This window comes from Crassostrea angulata, chromosome 4 (assembly GCF_025612915.1).
Source record: "Crassostrea angulata isolate pt1a10 chromosome 4, ASM2561291v2, whole genome shotgun sequence".
Taxonomy (NCBI): Eukaryota; Metazoa; Mollusca; class Bivalvia; order Ostreida; family Ostreidae; genus Magallana; species Magallana angulata.
In genome coordinates this window covers 5,875,776-5,897,655 of record NC_069114.1, presented here as the reverse complement: position 1 = coordinate 5,897,655, position 21,880 = coordinate 5,875,776, and the positions used below count along the sequence as shown (strand labels likewise).

The window sequence follows — 21,880 nt, the reverse complement described above, 5'->3', positions numbered from 1 at the left end:
TAACGCTACTTAATGTTGTACAGTTCATTATATTCCTTCATATATAAATCACTACTTTCTTTATATCATTTTTATTTTTATTACCTGATTCATACATATCTATTTTAGTAAAAATTTGAGTTGTGTGAATTATGTAAAGAAATGAAGAATCCTAATTTTACAGGGGTATGTAAATTTGTTCAAAATATGTAAACGTGTTTGTTTTCTTTGGACAATCATTGAACGATCAAAAACTGACCTTTTTGTAAATATAAAAATCAAACAAAATGAATTATACAAAATGGTTCGTATTCTCTGAATAATCACTTAATGACAATTGAAAATTGCAATTTTTTTTAGATATCTATAGAAAAATAAAAAACTGGTACATTTCCTCAGGATAATTACACTACTTGCATTTAATGATGATATCCCCTTAATTTCAATAGGAAACCACTTATAGTAAAAATATGATGTTGATAAACACTTTAACATGTAAAACCTCGGAATGAATATATCAGTTAATGTTATCATTTGAATATGGAACTAAATATTCACTTATAGTTGTTGTTTCAGAGAAAATATTAACCAGTGTGTTATTGAGAAAAACCTTTTCTTAATCAAATATTAGATTGTTAAAGCATAAATATTGGACATGACTAAAAGGAAATATAGTGTTATAATACAGACTTAGTTTACACATTCATTAAATAACAGTAGCACCCCATTAATGAATGAAAATAAAATGTAACGTTTATAAGCAAACATAATAATACAGGTTTCAGGGACTGTGTAAATACATCGACAATTGAAGTATCTACTAGTAAACTATTCATACACACAATATCAACAAAAAAATTATTTCATAAACAAAGGTACAATTGTCATCCTCTTTGTAAAACACTATGATGGAATAATGTTTGAAATAAAGGATCATATAATCTCTATCTTGGCTTATCTATATTCATTAGCTGCTTTAACACAGAAATCGTCTGTTTATAAGTAGACACCGTCATGGGAGAATGCTATGGCCTGTTGTAGCATTTATAACGTGGGAACGGATGAACTCCATGAAGTGCTGTAGAGAACAATCTTCACGTTGGCTTTGGTCCAAGATTAAGTACCACTTTGATAGCACCTGTGAAATCTGCAGTCACCATTACTTGGCGGGGGGTCTCTTCTATCTCTTTGCTGGAATCCGATTCTTGTCTTTTGGAGCGAATAAAGAGCGATGGGTTGGGGGCAAATACAGCGGCCGTAACTGTAGCATTGTGAACTGAAATAGACAAGCAAATCCCTTAAAGAAAGCTCAAACAACTAATTTAAAATAATATAGTAATACTGTTTATTGATCACAAAAATAATACTAAAATTAAGCATTCATTGATTCAGTAGATTATGATAAAAATGAGCAATATCAGATGTTGAAAGTTATATTGCATTTTAAGACTCCTTATTAATAAGGGTTTTTAAACACGTATTTGTAGGGAGAATAGTTCCCTACCCTTAATGGCCTCCCAGTAGTCATTGCGATCCCTTCTCGCCGAGGAGAATTTATAGAACTCGTGCTGAGTTTTCCAGATATATACAAAATGGTCTTCTGAGCCACAGATCAGATACTTTGACTTTGGGCTTCACAAGAAAAAAAGGATAATAAAATGCATGGCGAAAAAAAAGGTAAAAAATAGAAAATCTTCTCAATCACATAATTATAAAAACACAACCAAAAATTATTTTAAGGTGAATTCAAAAAATCATCATAAAATCTAAATATTGATTTGATTTTTTCTCCTTACCTAAAACTGGCTTTGATCTGGCTGCTGTTATTAGTGCAACCTTTGTATTTACAGGTCAAGGTCAAATCTCTAAGGTCATACAATCGTATTCTAGAGTCGTTAGATGTCACCAAAATCTGTAATGGAAAAGGTTCACAACAGTAATTCTATCATCACTCAATTTTTTTCTGGCCTATAGAATTAATAACACCTTTCTCTCCATCTCTCTCTCTCTCTCCATCTCTCTCTCTCTCTCTCCTACCTTATCTTCCCCAGGTAGTGGTTCCACACCAGTGATTTTGCTGCCTTTGGCATTTTTTCCTCTTGTTGATCGAACATGAATTTGTGTGTAATACTTTAATTGCTTAAAATAGATAATCATATACATGTAATAGACTTCTTGAACAAAAAAGAATATGGTTATATCTATAAAATTATGTAACAGTTGCTGCAATCATCACAAACAAACTAGCTGCACAGCTTTACATGTAGCTCTATGGGAAATTTTGGTTGACCGTTCCCGTAAAGCTACATTTCTGCAGCCAGTAATATATACAGGAAAAGTTTCAAGGAGGTAAAACTACTGCCATTTATACTGTAGAAAAATTGCTACATTTATATCACCCTGCTGATGTGTGACAAGCTGCAGCTCTCAGTATTTGTTGGAAATCTAACTTTCAAGTTTATAAATAAAATTTCAAGATTTATACACTATCTTGACGTGAAAATGTATTGCAAATCTTCCCGTTAATCAATTGTTTTGATGTCACTGAATTTTCCCGCTTAACATTATTTTGGAATCATTAAAATACTGGGGGCCAATTTTTTTGGATTGCTTAAATTTTACAGGGGTTGTAATTTTGTGTATAACTACAAAGAAAAATATGACTTTTTAACCCTTATTTATTAGTTCGTGGGGGATGTTAATTTGTGGATGAGAGGTACCCACAAATTCCATGAAACTTGAGCCACCACGAAATTTAATGATTCACAACAGTATTTGTAAGACAATTACTTGATTTTTATATAAAATGTCATGATTTATTGTTCATAGGAGATTTACCTCTGTTGTATAGAAGATACATTTCCCATCGTACGTTCCCGCTACAGCAAATTTGCCGTTGTGACAGAAATTAGCTGTGGTAATGAGACTGGAAACCTCGTTCCACATGGTGACTTTCTTTTCCGGGATGTTCCATAGTCTGAGTTTACCGTCCAACGAACCACTCAAAAAGTACCGATCATCCTGAAAATTGACCCCAAAAAAATAAGAAATGCTGCATATTACTGAGCAAAATTTGAGTTTTATATTATCAGTAAAAATATGCATATCTTGTTTAAAATGTGTTGGATACACTTTTCCAGAAAAATCTTTGAGAAAAGGAAATTTTAGAAGGAAAAAAATCTTCAAATGGACATATCTCATCTACCGGTACTATAAATTCCTTAATTTACGTGAGTACTTAATTCTGCATTTCAACCCTTTTGCATCAAATTGCGAGAATATAAATCGCAAATGCCAAATTTTGATTAAAGTTCTATTTTGTTTACATCTGTCAAACAATAAAAGCAAGATTTAATCAAAATCCTTATTATTTCCTTATGTTTAATTTGGAATCTGCAGTATATTTATAGTTACCTTTGGATGAAATACTATGGCAGTCACAAAATCAATGTGTTGAAATATGCAAAGACACTCTCTCCTGGATATGTGCCATAGCCGCACGGTTTTATCCATCGATGAGGACAGTATGAAATAATTCTACAAAGGTTACAAATTTATATCTAATTATAATTGAACTTTAAAATTATTAATTACATGTAATGTATGATATTGTATAAGGAATGATTTTTGCTCTGTGTTTTTTAAACACTTTTACATTCTAAAAAGATATCTTACCATTGTATAATATTTGCTATGATAGATTTTGTGTTTACAGGGAAATAACTTCATTTTTAAAATACACATTTTACATACATATACCCATCCATTGAAAATGAAGTTAAATACATTTGTAATGACCCTCATACAATTCTGATGGATATTAAATAATTAATAGATACTGACAATATAAAATTCAAAGGCCGGAACAGCCACAAAAGCGTCAAGCTGACAATTTCTATACAAAAAGTGGTACATCAGAAAATATCAGAATAAAAAATTAAACGAATAATGTTCTGTGTAATTTGAATTTGTGTAAAAAAAATATTTCTTTGCAATGTTAAACATCACCATTTGATTGTGTACTCATTATGTTTCTTTATAAAAAGAGGAAGTGATGCATTTGTAACTCAATAACTTATTACGGTTACAAAAATCGAAGAAATTTCAAAGTGCAAAACAAATTATAATTTTCTTTCTGCAATAAACAGTTTTTGAACAATTTTCACAGGTTTATAGCTATAGCTACTGTAAATCGCTTTTTTCTTAAAATATAAAATCTCATCAATCCTCTATCAAAACTTTATTTGAATACGACGATACAACTCATTAACAGTATTACCCTCAATATGATAAAATATACTTTTATTTATTTCATTTCATGTTTGAAACAAGATAACCAATGGTGTTGTTGTTTACAAACAAATCCACAACATCTGCCATATCTATAATGCTTAACCAAACCAGCTGCAATATCATGTTTACTTGTTGCAACAAAATCCCAAGATAAGTTTATTGCTTACATTTATTTTACACCTTGCTGTATTCATCCGCCATTTCTTTATTAAGTTATACTTTTGCAATGAGTTTTCAATAATCAAGAAGGCGAAGTTGGGTTTTTGTGTACAATTTAGTTGAATAAATGGAAAAAAAAATCTTTTAATACTTTAAGGACCTAATTTCTTATGCACATTTAGATGGTAGTGCAGAAGAAAAATCTGGACGATTGCTAACTGGACGATCGCTAGAAAACTCTCAACATTAGCTTTACACCTTAAAAACCTATCAAATCTAAAACACACCTCATTGAACATTAACTCTGCTATCTAATGTGATATATATATATATATATATATATATATATATATATATATATATATATATATATATATATATATATATATATATATATATATATATATATATATAATTGAACATATGAATGGCAGATAGAATATGAAGAAAAAAGTTTCAGTGTTCACAATTCAAATTTTTTTTTATCCTTTCTCACTTCAGAATTATAAATTAAGCAAACTTTACATCAAAATAAGATTTTCTCAACATTGAACACATATGAAGTAAAAAACATGAATTTACTTTTGACCATGACACGTCTAAAACATCTGAGGCGTGGCCCTTATAAACACATAGGGGGCGTGACATAAAGGGGGCGTCCTTGTCTTCATCAGACATCGTCTGGGCCTGTAAACATAAAATTAATATACTCGATCTAGAGACAGAAAATATCTACAAATTATTGCAATATCATTACAACATCATCAGACTAGCCTGCAAAATAAAATATTTAATCTATTCAGAGAAAAATTTAATATGTTTACCTGATAAATTTGTTACTAGCATAATTTGTTATTGTTGATTTACCTGTATCACATCATTACCTGAGTGAGAAAATCTCCGACTGAGTTTTCGGACACAATGGAGTTGAGGCTCTCAAGAGAAGGGGCAGGGGAGACGCGCACTAAAACCAGTAACATATTATAGATAACTCAATTTTGATATTAAATATATTACAGCAAAGTTAACTTTCTCTCTTAGCGACAATCAATGAATGACATAGACCTACCATCAGCATACTTTGTCCTCATGTCGTCAAAATGAGGATAAGCCGCCTTGAGGACCCAGATCCTCAGCATGTTGTCTTGTCCTCCAGTTGCCAGTAGCTTACCGCATGGAGAAAACTTCATTGTCCATACAGCACCCTAAACAGACAAAAGGTCAATGTTCAAGGTCATGTCACAAATAACTTTCTTCTTAAAACTTAAAAGTAACTTTTTTTAATTTTATAAAATCACTTTGAGATGTGTCAGTATCTTATTTTCTGGTACACTGATAAAAAAGAAAAAAATTGCAATATTTATAACAGAAAAACTTAATTTTAAAGAATGAAATCTACCATAGCATTTTTGCAATAGTATATTTTTTTAAATTACTGGCATTGAGTCTATGGAAACAAAACGGAGAATCTCTGCATTAAATATGTAACGTTTTTAGCTACACTAATGTTTTCTTTGTTTGCAAGCATTAAGTGTAGTGCAAATAGCAATTAATTCGGAATGTTTTATTCTGTAATGTACAGTTGAGAATTTACAAATAAAGCCAATCTTGCTGATGCTTTTTTGTCATGGATAGGTCAAGTTGAAGGTTTCCATGCATTGCCAAGTTACAGTGACATCATTATCATAGTATGTTGAAATAGTATAGATTTCGTAAATATTGCATTCATGCATTCTGTAAGTCTAGAGTCAGGTGAAGAAATTATTGTAAATAAAATCATGCATAAGTACTCGTATTTGTATACTCCTAATTCTGAAGTTAACAATAAAATTATTGGAATATCAAAGAAGGACAAATGTGTAATGTATAATATGATTCATAAAATTACCATTGCCCATCAGGAAATTAAAAGCTAATTTTAGTTTGTGTAAATATGTCTTTCGGAAGAGGAAAACTGAGTCAAGGTATAAGATAAGAAGTTAAGAGACAAATTGTTTTATATAGAGAGGATTATTAAGTGAAAAATCCTACTGCTTCTGCCATGGTGCGATCAGAGTCGCATTCCACCTCCTAGCAGAATAAAAAATTCAGGAGTCAACAAAATTATACTGAATATTATTTTAAATCTTCTTCAGGCAAAATAAACAAGAAGTTCCCATACTATGTGCAGAGTACATTAAATCACAATCTTTAGGTTTCTGTCTACAGTTATGACTTGGTTATCAATATGAATCAATTTGCAATCTCCCTGTTTACAGAAATTTTGGTTTACAAATTTTTGTCATATTCTTTTCATTTACAATATATCTTGGTTTAAATAAAATGTAAGTTACATGGGGTCTTTGTTTACAGCATGTCCTTTTCACAGCATGTTTTTGTTAACATCATGGTTTTACAGCATTTTTTTCCCGTTTACAGTTTTCTTTACAACATGTCTTTGATTGCAGCATTTCTTCATCTCCAGCATGTCTTTATTTACAGCAGTTTTTTTTAAACAGTGATTTCTTGTTTTATACATTACAATTTTCTTTTACAGGATTTCTTTTTTTTGCAGTTGTTCATTGTTAACAGTGGGTTTTGTTTAAACTGAAATTAGTCTGTGTTTACAGGTGCCTTTAATTTACAGTATTGTGAATCAGTGTGCTTTACTGACAATATGAACAAGTCTGTTTACAGGCGCTCTAATTTTACAGTATTTAGAATCAGTGTACTCTTATTTCACAGTATTGTGAATCAGTTTGCTTTACTGACCGTATGAACACCACTCATATCCTGTAACATCTTGAGCTGGTTGAACTCCTTGGTGCCTTTATGATGTGCCTTCAACTAAAAAAAGCAACACATCAGCTTACATGCAGTTTGCATTGAAACTAATAGAGAGACAATCAATAGAGATATCACAAAACTGCTTTACAAGGCAGGGAAAGAAAGCCAATTTTGATCAAAATCAAAAACGTTAAAAGATACCTTGTGACTTTTTTTTTGTATCCAAAGTTATTTGAACAAAAACTCTCCATTTTACAAACCTTGAAGATTTTCCCATCGACATTTACCTCCTCTTCAATACCAGTCTCATCTCCATGTATTACTAAAATTATAATTTTTACACCACAATAGTTTCAACTAAGAAAAGCACTAAAATGACAAACATACATGCTATTATAAATATAAATGTATTACTGTTCATTTGGCTGTGTATTCTATTTAGCGTTTTTGGCGGAAAACGGCGTCAGCTAAATCAAGTACATCACCAAATGTAAAAAATGTAAGTAGATAAATAGTTACAATTAGAAATGCGCTAAATCAAATCTACGCTAACTTGTTCAAAAATCATATTCCGCCAAATATCGTACACGCTATATATAATATGTTTACAGTATTTACTGTAGCTTCCTTGTATTACCTGAGTACCTGACATTTTGCATTAAATCATGAAAACATACATTGCCAATCACAAGCAAATTTAATGTAATTTCATGTAGTTCACAACTGTTAGAAAAATTTGAATCAATATTTTAAAATCTGCAAGGGATACTCCTCATAACTCTAAGTGGAATCAATTCCTCATGGATATTTAGGAATCTACAATACTATTTAAGTAGTTACTTACGCTGGAGGTTAAGCACCCATTTTCTATGGTCAAACAATATGCTTAACTAGTGTAAATTTTTCCCACACGTAAATAACCAATATTACAGTATGTTCATGTATATGTCATTTATGATAAATTACATGTATGTAATGTTATTACATTTATGATATATAACATGTATGTAACGTTATTACATTTATGATATATTACATGTATGTATTGTTATTACATTTATAATATATTACATGTATATAACGTTATTACATTTATGATATATTACATGTATGTACTGTTATTACATTTATGATATATTAAATGTATGTAACATTATTACATTTATGATATATTACATGTATGTAACATTATTACATTTATGATATATTACATGTATGTAATGTTATTACATTTATAATATATAATATGCATGTAATGTTATTACAATCCATACCTTGATCTGCTGCTGTTTTCAGTTTGTCAACATTTTTCTTCATTTTCTTCTCCAAGAATTTTTTAAGTTTTAGTCTAAATTAAGGAATAATAAATGATATTTACAGCCTGCTTCTTTACAATGTCTTGTACATTTTTCAAAAGTTGGTGACGCCCATGTCTCAAAATGTTTACCTTTCGAGGTTAACAACTGGATGCAGTTTTTGCGAAAATTACATATCTAATTTTTTTTATTTAATTTTAAAAATGTTCACATTATTTTATAAGCATTGAATCAAAAGCAGTATTGTTTTCTGCCCAGTAAATCTATTATTTATAGTATTTATTTTAATGTAAGAGTTACTTGCCCTTTCTATAATAGTTATCATTAGAAAAGAGTTACTTGCCCTTTCCTTTTGACCCCCGTTTCCTCAGAGAGGGATTTGCTGTCTTCCTCTCCGCGGGCTCCCTCCTCCAGCGATTCCTTACCCTCCCTACAAAATATAGGTCAGAGCCCATCAAAAATAAGTCCCAAAATTATCACAAAATAGGGGGAGAAATTCAACTACATACGGATTACAAACAAATTACATGCAAAACAGTGCATGCACAAACTTATAAAGGATAAATCAAACTCTAAAACTGATAATGTTATTAAATACAGGTAAGATGAAAAAACAGTTCTTTTGAGGGATAAAATTAATTCAAAATGATGTTAATAGTTTTTAGTTGTTATTTCAACTTGGTGAAGTTATCTCTTTTTGAAAAATAATAATGTAACTATCAGATCTAGATGTATAGAAGAAAATTTCCTTTGAAGCCACAAGCTGTTCCAAAATCAAATCTGATTCAGTCAATTACAATATATACATGTATATGTATATAGAAACATATTTCTATCTATGCAGTTTCTTTTTTTTTTTAACTATGAATCTCTAGCAGATATTGTAAAATGATTCTAATAGTAACTAACATGAAATATATGCATATCCTTCTTTACATATTAATGAGGCGAATGAATCAAATAATCTTATTTCAAAATGTATTAAAGTCAATCTAAGAATCTCTCCATCTTGTACACAACTTTAAATGTTATTCCAAGAAGGGTGTTACTACATTTAATCACTTTCCACAGAGATTCTCTATCATGTTTGAACTGCACACTAATTTCAAATTTTAAAGCATTCATTTTTCAAAAACCTTACTCTAAGTTATAACTTCTGCACAATTTCAAAGAAATAATAATTAATCACAGAGAGGGTAAACTGCTACTTCCATTAAAGGGCCAACGTACCTAAAATTTAAAAGGTTATGTTTTAGGGGGAATAGAAGTATGCATTTAAGATCAGCGCTTTACAGAACTATACATAAAGTAGTTTGAAATTTCAACTTGAATATTGAATATAGCACGTTTTTTCCTTTTATTTATGCTTAAAGTCATAAATCTCTACAATTTAACTTCTATTTCTACCTTGCTTCTTCCTCATTTTTTCTATTTATTGGATGATTTTGAGTAAATGTGAAGGAAGACCGTGACCCAATATATAGACTGGTTCTCACTACATTAGCATACTTGCCTTGGTATCCAGAAAAGGCCATAGCCGGACTTGTGTAATCTGAGGGGGCAACCATGCAAGGTGTTTAGGATTTGTCAAAAGAGGTACATAAGCACAGACATTTATAGAGATGTACACTATTATATAGGGTTCTTTATATATCAAAATTGTACAGTAATATTTATTCGGCTATAGATTATTAATTGGGCATATGACAAATTCTATCTAAAAATTCAACAAAATAAAAAACAAAACTAAAACTAAAAAATTGTTAATTATAATCTCAGCAAAACTGTTATAAAAGTTTACTTAAAAAGGAAATCTCCTACAAGCACTAATCTTCTGATAATGTTTAATTAAAATGCAAGACTATGTTAATAACTCTATAAATTGCATTCAGGTTTTTTTATTCACATATCTATTATAGTAGTAACAGGTTGCTTCCTAAAACCTAATACAATTTTATAGAAAAATATTATTGAAATGGTCATCTGTCAATTTCTACATAAACTTTAATTTTGGCAGCTAATCTAAAGTATTAAACTTTTGTTAAAAATCATTTACCAAAATAGTCTGTAGATTGTGTTTCAAGTTATAGAGAGAGAGAGAGAGAGAGAGAGAGAGAGAGAGAGAGAGAGAAAGAGAGTCTATTTCTTACCCTTCCATTTCCTGGGTGATCTTCATGATGTGTAGAGTGAGGGGGTTGACACCTTTAGGGATTTTATCCTCAGCAATATTCAGAGGAACCTTCTCCCCAGTATCCAGATTAAGCACCAACACAGACTCGAGTATTTCCTAAAAAGAACAACACAGACTCGAGTATTTCCTAAAAAGAACAACACAGACTCGAGTATTTCCTATAGAAACAACAACACAAACTCGAATATATCCTACAGAAACAACAACACACACTCCAGTATTTCCTATGGGGCATTTCAACAACATAGACTCATTAAGCATTGAATCATTACTTTTTGAAAAAGATATGAGAGGTATGCACACACCGCTGCAGTTATGAGACTATATACTGTAATGATTTAATGTTTATATCTACATTTTTTCAACTTTTTGCGTTGTCTGCAAATGTGATTTATACATTAAAAATCCAAGTTTATTCTACATTCTAAAGGTAAATTCATATAAATGGAAGAGCCACTGTAACAGCCACAAGTGTGACCTTTGATTTTCGCTTGTGACGTTGCAGTTTACAGCATTCAATGTTTGTGACATCATAATAAAACTCAACATTTTAACCTTTCAGTACCCTGTGTGTGTTACAGTGTTATAACTGCAGTAGCTTTCCACTAACTTTACAAGCAAAAAATATGTGGAATGTAAGTACAGTCCTATGAAAAGTGAACATTTGTGTAAAAAAATTTATAAATTTATTTATTTGTTGTAATTTGGACTCCAAACCATTTTCCTTATTCATCACAAACTGTTAGTCTCCATGATGCATTAATATTGATGAATATGCAAAATGAATGCCACAAGATTCAATCAAACTCACCATATATGACTCCAATCTAATGTCTGGATAATTACAGTAATCAGACTATTGCTAAAAGATTGTTTTGCAATGATCCAAACCCAAATAAGGACCAATGTTATATAGACCTGCTGAAGGATTTCCTAATGGGAAATGCTGTATCCATGAATTAAATGCCAAATGTTCAAACCAAAATTCTGTCTTCATTTCTCAAATTTTACAGTCTACTCATATATTTTTAAATTTCTCAGGTACGTGTGTAATTGAATGCACAGTATATGAATGATGAAGAATAAGAGGAATATTAACCAAAACTAGAATACATATCTACCCCTTGAAAGAATGAAATACTGAAATTACAACTTGAGATGGGATTACCTCATCTGTTAACGTTCTTCCAGAGTTTGACCTTGGCCTTGAAGCAACTGGAACCTCCCCCTCCGGATCTTCCGTGTTTGGAGAGGAACAGCGGGATGAATCCTTGGAAGACTTCTTATCCCGGTCTCCAGACTTTCTTCTCTCTCTGTCCACAGACTTCCTGGAAACATTGGAACTTTTCCGAGGTAGACTAGAGGATTTCTTACTTTGATACTGTCCCTCGTCATTCTTATGGGTTTTACTTTCACTTCTCCCAACAGAACTAGTTTTACTTTCACTTTGTCCCAATGAACCAGATGCAGACTTGCTTTCATTTTTGGCCAGATAGCTCGGCTTGCCGTCAGCTCGTCCCAGAGAGGCCGTTTTCCTGCCCTGAGATGGTGCACTCATTGAGTTTCTGCCCCCTGCCCCAGGTTTTGAGCGTGACTCAGACCGTCCGAGTGAACTCGATCTTCCACTTGTGGCTGATCGTGGGCGAGTGTGGTCAGAATTCACAGCATGTAACTCTGCATCCTACAGAAATTATCTTACTGCAATTATCTATATTCATAATACTTTATGTCACATTCTGTGTTATCCGAATTTACGGCATATAACTTGATCTGCATTCTTTCTATAAAATTTCATATTAACTCTAAATAATATAATATTTATCTTTATTCATATTCATATAATAAGTTTTCATATTTTGACTGTTGTCAGAATTAGAGCATATAACTTTGTATCCTACAATATCATTTCTTTAAATTTGTTGATATTCATATACTTTGAGCAACATATTAAAACTTATTTTTGAGAAAATCAATTGATGAAACTCAAAAAACTACAATCTCAATGGTATGACAGTTGTGACCAATAAATACATGTATCACCTCTCAATAACATTGGAAGCCACAAAAAGTTTTGCCTTAAAAAAGCATTCAAAAAGACCTGAATACAATTCAAAAGAGGATACCACTTATGGGTTTTAAGTTTCATTAAATGAAAATAAGTCCTAATTTATTTATTTTTTCTATTTTAAAATTACAATTTTACAATCAAAACTTCTGACATGCAAATTGCAGCTCATATTGCTTTAAATTAATCCCGACCATTGGAACTGTTTACACTGTAGAACTGACCTCCATCTTGATGTGTCGCCTGCCCCCCAAACAGTCCCTCAGGTCAAGAAACCTGTCCGCCTCTGGCCCACTGTCAGAAAAGGGGGAGGGGAGGGGCACTGAATCTCTGTTGTCCCACTCAGGGGTACTAGCTGCACTCGAAAGCTAAAAGTAATTACAGTTGGTTTCATATATTAAAAGTTTGCTATAATTCATTAATATACATTTGATATCAAAGTCAATAGATTTGATATTGTACATTTTATATTTGTAATAACGCATTGCAGATTTGATTTAATACATATAATAATTGAAAAAATCCATTATTTAATATGTCATATCATAAGACATTCTTTTACATCACATGATTGGCATACATTACAGGTGTGTGCTATCATATATTTTGCTTGATGTCATCTGCAACATTTGTAAGTTTGAGTTCATGCACTTTATAAACATAAAAATTTCATATAATACACACCATAATATAATACATATACATAATATAACTAATATACATGTACATTATTGTATATCATATACATAATACAACTGATATACATGTACATTATTGTATATCATATACATAATACAACTGATATACATGTACATTATTGTATATCATATACATAATACAACTGATATACATGTACATTATTGTATATCATATACATAATATAACTGATAAACATGTACATTAAAGATGTTCTATTGTATATCATGCTTTGATATCATGTGTAACTTTGATATAACTTTTGTTTGCTATTTTGTTTTATATAATAAAAAAATATGATTAATATCAGACACAATATAATCAGGTTTTGATATCTTGATCACAACTAGTAAATGTAACAACAGCATCAACAAGTTTAACATTGTTGATGTTTACTGAAATGTAACAACAGCATCAACAAGTTTAACATTGTTGATATTTACTGAAATGTAACAACAGCATCAACAAGTTTAACATTGTTGATATTTACTGAAATGGAATTGTTTTGCCTGGTTAATAACACCATTGCAAGGTAATGATTAGATGTGTATGAAAACTACCTTCATTTGCAACTGAAGACTACTGTGTAACTGTTAGTATTACAGGTTCTTGTCCAAATAATATCAGAGGATTTTCTAAACATTTGGTGTAGTTTTTTAGATGACACTGGGATAACATCACAATGAATTCTATGCAACACAGTGAAAATGATGCAATAGTATGTGTGTGGTATAAATAAAAAAAAAAAGAAGACTTTTTCTGAACAAATTGTAATTTTTAAAAATGTAATAGAAACTTCAAACGATGTTTGTGATGAGATATATTTTTATCTAGCAAGTTGTATGTTTTCAATTCTTTAGCCAAAACTCAACAATAAAAAAACCCACACAACCTATAGGATAAAAATCCCATCTCATTCCATGTATTCATTGCATATCATATAACATATAAAGGTCTGATTAAGATATTACCTCATTGAATGGCTGTTCTGTTTCTTTTCTCCGACGGCGAGGTGGAGCCCTAGGTTGTGAGGCTTGTGCTGGAGGAGGAAGTGAGAGTGAGTGGGAATTCTGGGAAGTGGACGCTAATTGTTCCATCACAGAGGGAGGAAGTGATGTCAATGTGTTTGGCGGAGTTCGCGTGCTGCGTACAATGTCGGGTTCATTGCTGTCACTACACACCTGATTGTCTTGTAACAACTTATCCACAAAGTCATCCGACTCGGATAAAATGTCATCCACATCTAGTGCTGGGATGTCTTTCTCCATTTTGACTTTGTTTGGGTGAGATGTGTCCATGTTTTCACTGAAGGTTAATCTCTTGCTGACTTCTGAAGGGTGGTAAGAATCCGGTTCATCCACTGCGGAGTCCGCAGCCTCGTTGGATGAATCCGAATGGTAGTTTCTGTCTGATCTATCAGATTCATTGTCATCCAAATCTGATTCAATTTCTGTGCTCAAATTCTCATCCGAGATTTTCTGACGCATATTCTCCAATTTTCTACGACGTTTTTCAGCCTCTTTCAATTTCTTTTCTTCTTCCTGTAAAACAACAACAAACGGCAAATGCATTGGTCCTTTACAATCAACAGTATATTCTAACATCTAAGTGAATCAGATAATTGTAAGAGTTTTTCCATGTCTGATATTTCTGCCATACAATATATATAAGTAACAGCCAATTCTGAAAGGAACCTGTAGTCTCTAATAACAAATCTCTACTCATATTAAAATATACCCAGAACATCCCTGTAGGGGACTTCTATCAATTCAAATCAGTTAAACCAAGTTAGATTTTTTTACAACTGATTAAAGTTGAAAAAAAGTCAGGCTTTTATAGAAATATGGTAGTGAACAATATCTAGTGCATGTAATATAATAATCTAAGAGAAAGCTCTGCTGAATTCACACTCAAAACCTGTTCAGGAGTTCTTCTTGGTCTATACTATAGAAATTATGAACATGTAACTATTAACTGTGGAACAAGTTAGGCAAATCATTTCGCTGTGTCATACAGAATTTCATCCCTTCATTTTGAGTTGTGCCATCATAAATGGTGTAAAAACAGAATGAAGAAGACCAATGGAGGACCCCTAAATAAGTTTTTTAAAAAATATTATCTTTCTCTGTTTCACTGGCTTCAAACCCAACTTCAAACCCAACATCTGAGGGATGTTTAGAAGAGAGGGTGCTCATGAAGGCTTGCCAAAACTTATGTTACTGGGCTAGGGAATTTTGACAAGTGCAGTTCCAAATACCCAATTCAACTTTAGCAGCTAGTGAGTGACAATGCCTTGATGTTTCAACTTTCCACACCTTGACCTATTTACCTGTCTTTTTTCCAGCAGTCTCTTCTCCTCCAACTCCAACAATTGTCGCTGAAATTCTTCATCTTCTCGTCTTCTCCTGAAAAAATTATTTTTTTGCTAAACTACAAAAAAGTTCTCCTCATGCTATTAAGTGTACATTTTTCATTTAATTCAAACTTTTGCAAGGTCAAATGAAATTATATTATCGGACTTTATTTGAATGTCAATTAAAAGAAAAATCTAAACATGCTTTCATAGAAATAATTTTTAAAGCATTTTTGAAATGAAATCTTTTCAAGCAAAAAATATCCCTAGATAAAACACTGTTTTACAAAACTTTAATTTTTTTTTAATCTAGAACCAGTGAAATGATTTCTGTTTACAGGCTAATGTACAAGTTTGGATTTGATCAGTCTATGGACAATTGGCCAGTAATGTAAAATTAACAGTGCTTGTTTACATGCTGCAAGTCATCAAAAATTTCACAAAAGTTTCCCCATACAAATACAGTGTATGTACATCATTGACCCCCCCCCCCCCCTCAGGCTAACATCCGTGCCAATGAGCGATACTAGAACCATTTTAACAAGAGCTTGGACTTAGGGTAGTTGTGTCAAACAGCAATATGATGTAGGCCTGTCTATTTCATTGCTGGCCACTCAGCCATGGCTCTTTGAAATCAACAAGATTTGTCTGGCTTTTGAGTTAAGATTACGCAATCTGTGTGCATATATATATTTCACTTGAAACCAGCGTTATTTTTAACTTGTTTTGACAGAAGAAAAAGATATTTATATCATACCGAAAGTCCAAGGCCTTGTTAAAATGGTTCTCGTATAAGTTGTAGAACTTGTTTATTAATTGTTCATGTTGTTGTAAAATAAATCAAGTTAGTGTATGTCTCCTTCGTAGCTTTATGGAAAATAATTTCACAATCTGCTTTTAAAATGATATGAAACAAATATTTCATTGTTAATATAAATTATGTTTTTACTTCTCTTCTTGTTTCCTTTTGAACTCTATCAGCTTCCGCTCTTGTTCCTCCAAACTGTTTCTTAGCTGGAAATTAAAGAGATTACAAATTAAAGTAGCCTAGGTAATACTGAAAAAGATAACAATTATATGTGTACTTTGATTTAACAATTATCATGTTCTGTCTCTTTGATATGTGGAATAAAATTGTGCTATAGATATAAGGATTACTGGGCATTCACTTCGTGTTTCTTCAATTTTGTAACCCAACTGAAACATGTGATGAATAATCATTGTTACCGTACAATGTATGTGACATATCACAGTATATTCATTTTTGTACTTAAAACATACACCTTCTCAAAATAATTTTTCATAATCTTTAACAGCAAAAAGTTCAAATGAAAGGACTTCAAACTAATAAACATGAAAAATGTATGAAATTGGTTCATCTTCAAGATCAAATTAATAATGTACACATGTAGATTTTTTTTAGCCACTCTAGATTTCAATTTCAGATTGAGAATGATTCTCTTCAGAAGAATATCTAATTTGCTCGTTTGCAGTATGGAGATCTCCGGTAGATCTACTTCATTGTCTATTTTCCAAATTGCAGGTAGATACTGAAGATATCTTGGACCAGTTCTGGAGGTAGGAACGAATACACCCCTAGACTAATCCTTGTCTATCAATAGACTTAAATCAGACATAATGAATTTTTGTACAGCTTCATCACAACACTCAAATTGTATGACCTGCTGCAAAACTATAATACTTTGAAACATTCAAATTATAAAAAAGAAAGACTGGGACTGAATGAGCTTGCATGTCTAACTTTTATGGCCCTATAGGTCTCTTGGTCAAACAAGAGGAACCCCATGCATACATTGCACTTAGACCTTTCACAAACTAGCTGTAATCCATAGGAACTGTCTTACCACTTATGTGTCCACTTGAACATATATTCTAAGACTGTAGTATACAATTCACTAGATGTTCATATTAGACTTATTTTTACTAACCTGTGTATCTTTGGAAGGAGGGATATTCTTGAGTATCCTGAAACAATCATATAACATAATTTAACAGTTGATAAAAATCTCCTCATTTTTCAGACAAAAACTCAGTTCCCAAATACAGTGATTATTGGTATGTCAGTGGATATTGATTCAAATAAAAATAAACATATAAATTTTAAAACAAATTCTTTCTGCCACACTATCCAATGAACTGCACTGAACTGCACTAAAAATGCACTTTCTTATTTTATACTGCTCTTTACAGCTACGTAGCCTGGCTGGGTTTTTTTTTAATAATTACAAACAATTTAATCAAAAAGAGTGCTCATACAAGCTGACTGGGGAGTAGAATAGCCTAGCTCTGACTAAGATTATGATTGCATGGTAACGTCAGCTTTAAACAAGGTCCTGCATGGTTTCGGCGTAAAGTACAGTTCTATAAAAAGTTTGAATTTAACCAGATTAATAGAGGCCAATAGAATCTGATTTATCAAAATTATTAAACAAAAAATAGTCAAGAGGAATATTGAAATATAGGCTATCAAACAGTTTAAAGAAATGTACTTATAAGGGAGATATTTCACAAAAACGTCATTTCAACATTTTTACAGGCTAAAACAAGATAAGACAGATTTATGTATCAGTAAATCATAGCCATAGCCATATATCTATTCATACAACTACTGAACACATAAACTTGTAAGAAATACCAATGTAAAATGGAAACCTCCCATTTACATCTGCTGCTTCAGTCAGTGACTATGCATTTACATTTCCGATAAGATCTACGCTACTTTTCACAACTTACGGTCTTGGTGTGGCGTCCTCCGCATCATAAAACTCATCCAGCTCGCTATCCGACGACATACTAACTCAGGATACGACAAGAAAAACCAAAAATTGTCATTTTTGCTGGATTTCTGTCTGACTCAACAACCCACTGCCATTCGAGTAAATAAGCCTCGGGAGTTTTCCAATGATTTAGAGGGTCCTCTAGAGTTTTCGTTGTTTATCATATATTGGAAAATCCGAGAATTTCTAACCTGATGCGATTTTACTCTGGGTTGTGAGGTAAATTTTGAAGTATATATTTATTGAACGAATCAAATTATTGTGGATTGTTTTAATTCCTTGTCAAATGTTGTATAACTTATATGGAAATCTCATGATCGACAGAAAAAATATTTCCCAGAATTCAACAGATATATTTTTCAACATGGAGGACCTTATGGTCGAAGTTTGCGGTCCAAACGGGACTTATTACAAGGTATTTCACTATTTATTGTTTATTTCACACAGGAAAAGAAAATTTAACAGACAATGAAGCAAGAGGCGAGTTAATTAAAGACATATTATGGATTATGATGATTTTGATATTGAAAGTAAATTTCTTAGAAACATGCCGATTTTCATACATGTGCGTTTCTTGCCGTCGATAATGTTGTGTTTCACTCGCACTGAATCCATACGTTATATTTTGAAGAAAAAAATCAAGTCGAATTATTTTCCTGAGAAATTTTATATTGTTTTGGTTACGAAAGTATCTATGGCTGTGTTTTATAACAAAATAGTTGGGATTACAAGAGTGTTGAAGGCGTGAGTCATGGTGTTGAGTCTGAGATGGTTTTCTTATCATTGTTTATCGAGTCTTAACATGTTCCATTTTGGTGCTCCTGTGATGCACACTTCATGGCACACAAACACAAGGAGATCATGATGTGTTTCAGTTTTATCTGATAATAAACTTGCTCATAACAACCTCTATATCTTCAAAATATCGAACACAAGTCTGCTCTGAACGATGCCTGTGAAAAAGAGACCATGTTTCTTAAAGGATATCTGGATAATTTAACTCTTGATCTAGACCCATTATAAAACATAATTTGTAAACTTTATGAAATAGTTTTAGTCACTAGATTATTCAGAAGAATCGAAAGACATCAGTCTTTGCGAAAGATATCGAACCTGACCGATGTGCAGTGCCTCTGGTCAATGCATCATTTTGTACACCGGACCGGAATGTCCGATGTCTCAGTGTCCAGTCTTGAGCTTTACTATTTTTACTTTTATCCTCCATCTTTTTTATTGCTGCGAGTTTTCTTTCTTTTCTTCGTAAATCCAAACTGCAATAATGTAGGCTTTCTTTTTATTTTTTTTGCGTCATGCTGTCACTGTTTAATCTAAATCCTAGGGACACTTTATTTAAACTACTTACTCATAAGTTAATTTATCAAACATAACATTGACCGAGAGTTTGGTAAAAATAACTTAAACTTCGATTTTAATCAGATAATAATCATCGCTGACCAGAATTTACTCAGTCAAGAAAATGTCACTCAATTTCTGATCGCAAAATCAAATTTTTCCGTCTGACAAAATTTGGTTCGGTCCTGTGTATTTATTGGTTACACAGGACTGAATGTCCTGTGTAGTCAAAAAAGCTTTCAAATAGACTGCAGACATGTTCAGGTCATTCACACTAAAGTTTGACAATATATGGTAATATCCCAGTAATGTTGGTTATCTTGAAACTATATATTTCACTGAATATCAATTTTTTTGTCGTGAACTAGTCCACCCTTTCTTTAAAGTAAAAATAATGTATTGATCTGACATACAGCTTTTGCGATTCAGGATGATTGAATATCAGCAAAAATCTTTGTTTTTTAAAAATATGTCATCTAAGAATACTGATCGAGAGCTTCATTACATTTTTATACAACAGGGAAAAAAAATCTTTAGAACAACAGTGATAATTCAGTTATTAACAGAGGAAAATTAGAAAAAATGAATTACTGAAGTGTAGCAAAGTTGTTCTAATAGAACACTTAAGCAAATTTTTAACATATGCTGCAAGTATGTAAGCTCTACACAAAGAGTGCAAAAAGTTAATTTTTCATGTAAAATTGGCCAGAAGTCACGGCTTAAATTCAAAACTTTGCCTATGACCTTGTGATGTTTGATCAGTAAGAATGAAATAACTTTTAGATCAGAAAACTCCAATCTATTTATTTATCAATTAGTGACAGATTGTTTCCATATAGTTTATTAACAAGAAGATATAAATTTGAATATATTGTGGATATCTGCTCAAGACCTTATCACTTCAAGAAAGATAAGAATTTTCAAAGAGAAAAATACTTTTTCAGTGTGATGGTAGATAATCTAAATTCTGCAGTGTTTATCATCTGTTAGATGTCTTAAGTGTCTGACTGAAATCTACAGGAATTTAGCTGTTGGAATTGAGCTTGCTAACAAGGGATTAAGAGGTTGCTAATTTTTGCCTTAAACAAGTGATTTCCTATTTGTATAACTATAGCAGATTGGGACCAATCTCCCAAGTGGGCTATAATAGCCTGCTTGGGAAATAATATCCCAAATGGAATATAAATTTGAAGTGCAAAAAATAGAAAGTTTTTATTTTGCTAAAATTTTGGTAAATCAGCATTAGAATAGATGAAATGTTACAACGTTTGGTAAACAACTTTTTTGGTAAACATACTATTACAGAGATTGATCCCTCGGTATATCCAAACCTTCTTGGGGATCAAACTATATATATATAGACATATAGGAAAACTTGTTAACCAAAAGTTGTTGCATTTGATAATGCGGATTCATATCAAAAATTAACAAATCAATTCTTTTTATTTTTTGCACTTAAAATTTGGGCTATAAAATCCTGAACGGGCTATTATATGCCATTTAGGCAATTGGTCCCAACTTGTATAAAGGAATGTGTTGGGTTAGTCTTTGTTTTCTTAATGTATTGGACTTGTATTTCATTTATGGGGTAAATTAATGTGTAATTTGAAAAAAGAAAATTACCATAGAAGTACCTGGTAGTGATAAAAATAATAAAAAGTACGGTCAGGTGGCTAGATCTAGGGTAGGTGTGGAAAATTTGATACCAGTCTGAGATTTTAATATTTGCAAGTTTGTGTGTTGATATTACGAGGAGATTTTGCATCCATCAGGGAGGGAATGAAAAATGCAATTGTGTTTTAAGAGTGGGAACTCTGATATTAGTTGATGATTAAGTTCTCATGAAATGTGATGCTGTGTATGGAAGAATCAAGATAATGGAATAATGAAATGTTTTAAGTAAACATCGTG

The 21,880-nt window shown here is 31.7% G+C and overlaps 2 protein-coding genes across 4 annotated transcripts in view; one reads left to right on the top strand and one right to left on the bottom strand.

Annotated features, from left to right (window-relative positions):
• Positions 1–55: 55 nt before the first annotated feature.
• LOC128180153 (WD repeat-containing protein 44-like) lies at positions 56–18,745 on the bottom strand. 2 transcript variants are annotated; one of them, XM_052848042.1, is made up of 22 exons: positions 18,573–18,745; positions 17,768–17,804; positions 16,768–16,832; positions 15,795–15,870; positions 14,437–15,006; positions 12,994–13,137; positions 11,873–12,385; positions 10,664–10,800; positions 8,857–8,943; positions 8,472–8,545; positions 7,458–7,519; positions 7,183–7,257; positions 6,463–6,501; positions 5,501–5,636; positions 5,316–5,395; positions 5,014–5,118; positions 3,394–3,516; positions 2,818–3,000; positions 2,017–2,118; positions 1,776–1,891; positions 1,484–1,611; positions 56–1,255 (listed from the first exon to the last, which is right to left on the bottom strand). In XM_052848042.1, exons 1-22 carry the CDS (start codon positions 18,629–18,631, stop codon positions 1,074–1,076), a joined length of 3,093 nt encoding a protein of 1,030 aa, XP_052704002.1. In that variant the 5' UTR covers positions 18,632–18,745; the 3' UTR covers positions 56–1,073. The 2 variants fall into 2 exon arrangements, with proteins under 2 accessions (XP_052704002.1, XP_052704003.1); XM_052848043.1 differs by lacking the exon at positions 6,463–6,501 and having other exon boundaries at positions 18,573–18,744.
• LOC128180154 (RNA-binding protein FXR1-like) overlaps positions 18,729–21,880 on the top strand; it is a 25,480-nt gene continuing 22,328 nt past the window's right edge. For both annotated transcript variants that reach the window (XM_052848045.1, XM_052848044.1), the window contains exons 1-2: positions 18,729–18,835; positions 18,933–19,031. In XM_052848045.1, the coding sequence (XP_052704005.1) occupies positions 18,981–19,031 (51 nt within the window). In that variant the 5' untranslated portion in view covers positions 18,729–18,835; positions 18,933–18,980. The remainder of the gene's footprint in view (positions 18,836–18,932; positions 19,032–21,880) is intronic.

Coding starts and splice junctions, on each gene's coding strand:
- LOC128180153 (XM_052848042.1), bottom strand. CDS start 18,631: ATGTCGTCGGATAGCGAGCTGGATGAGTTTTATGATGCGGAGGACGCC. Junction 16,833..17,767: donor CTCCTTCCAAAGATACACAG/GTTAGTAAAAAT, acceptor TTTAATTTCCAG/CTAAGAAACAGTTTGGAGGA. Junction 7,258..7,457: donor TCGATGGGAAAATCTTCAAG/GTTTGTAAAATG, acceptor TGCTTTTTTTAG/TTGAAGGCACATCATAAAGG.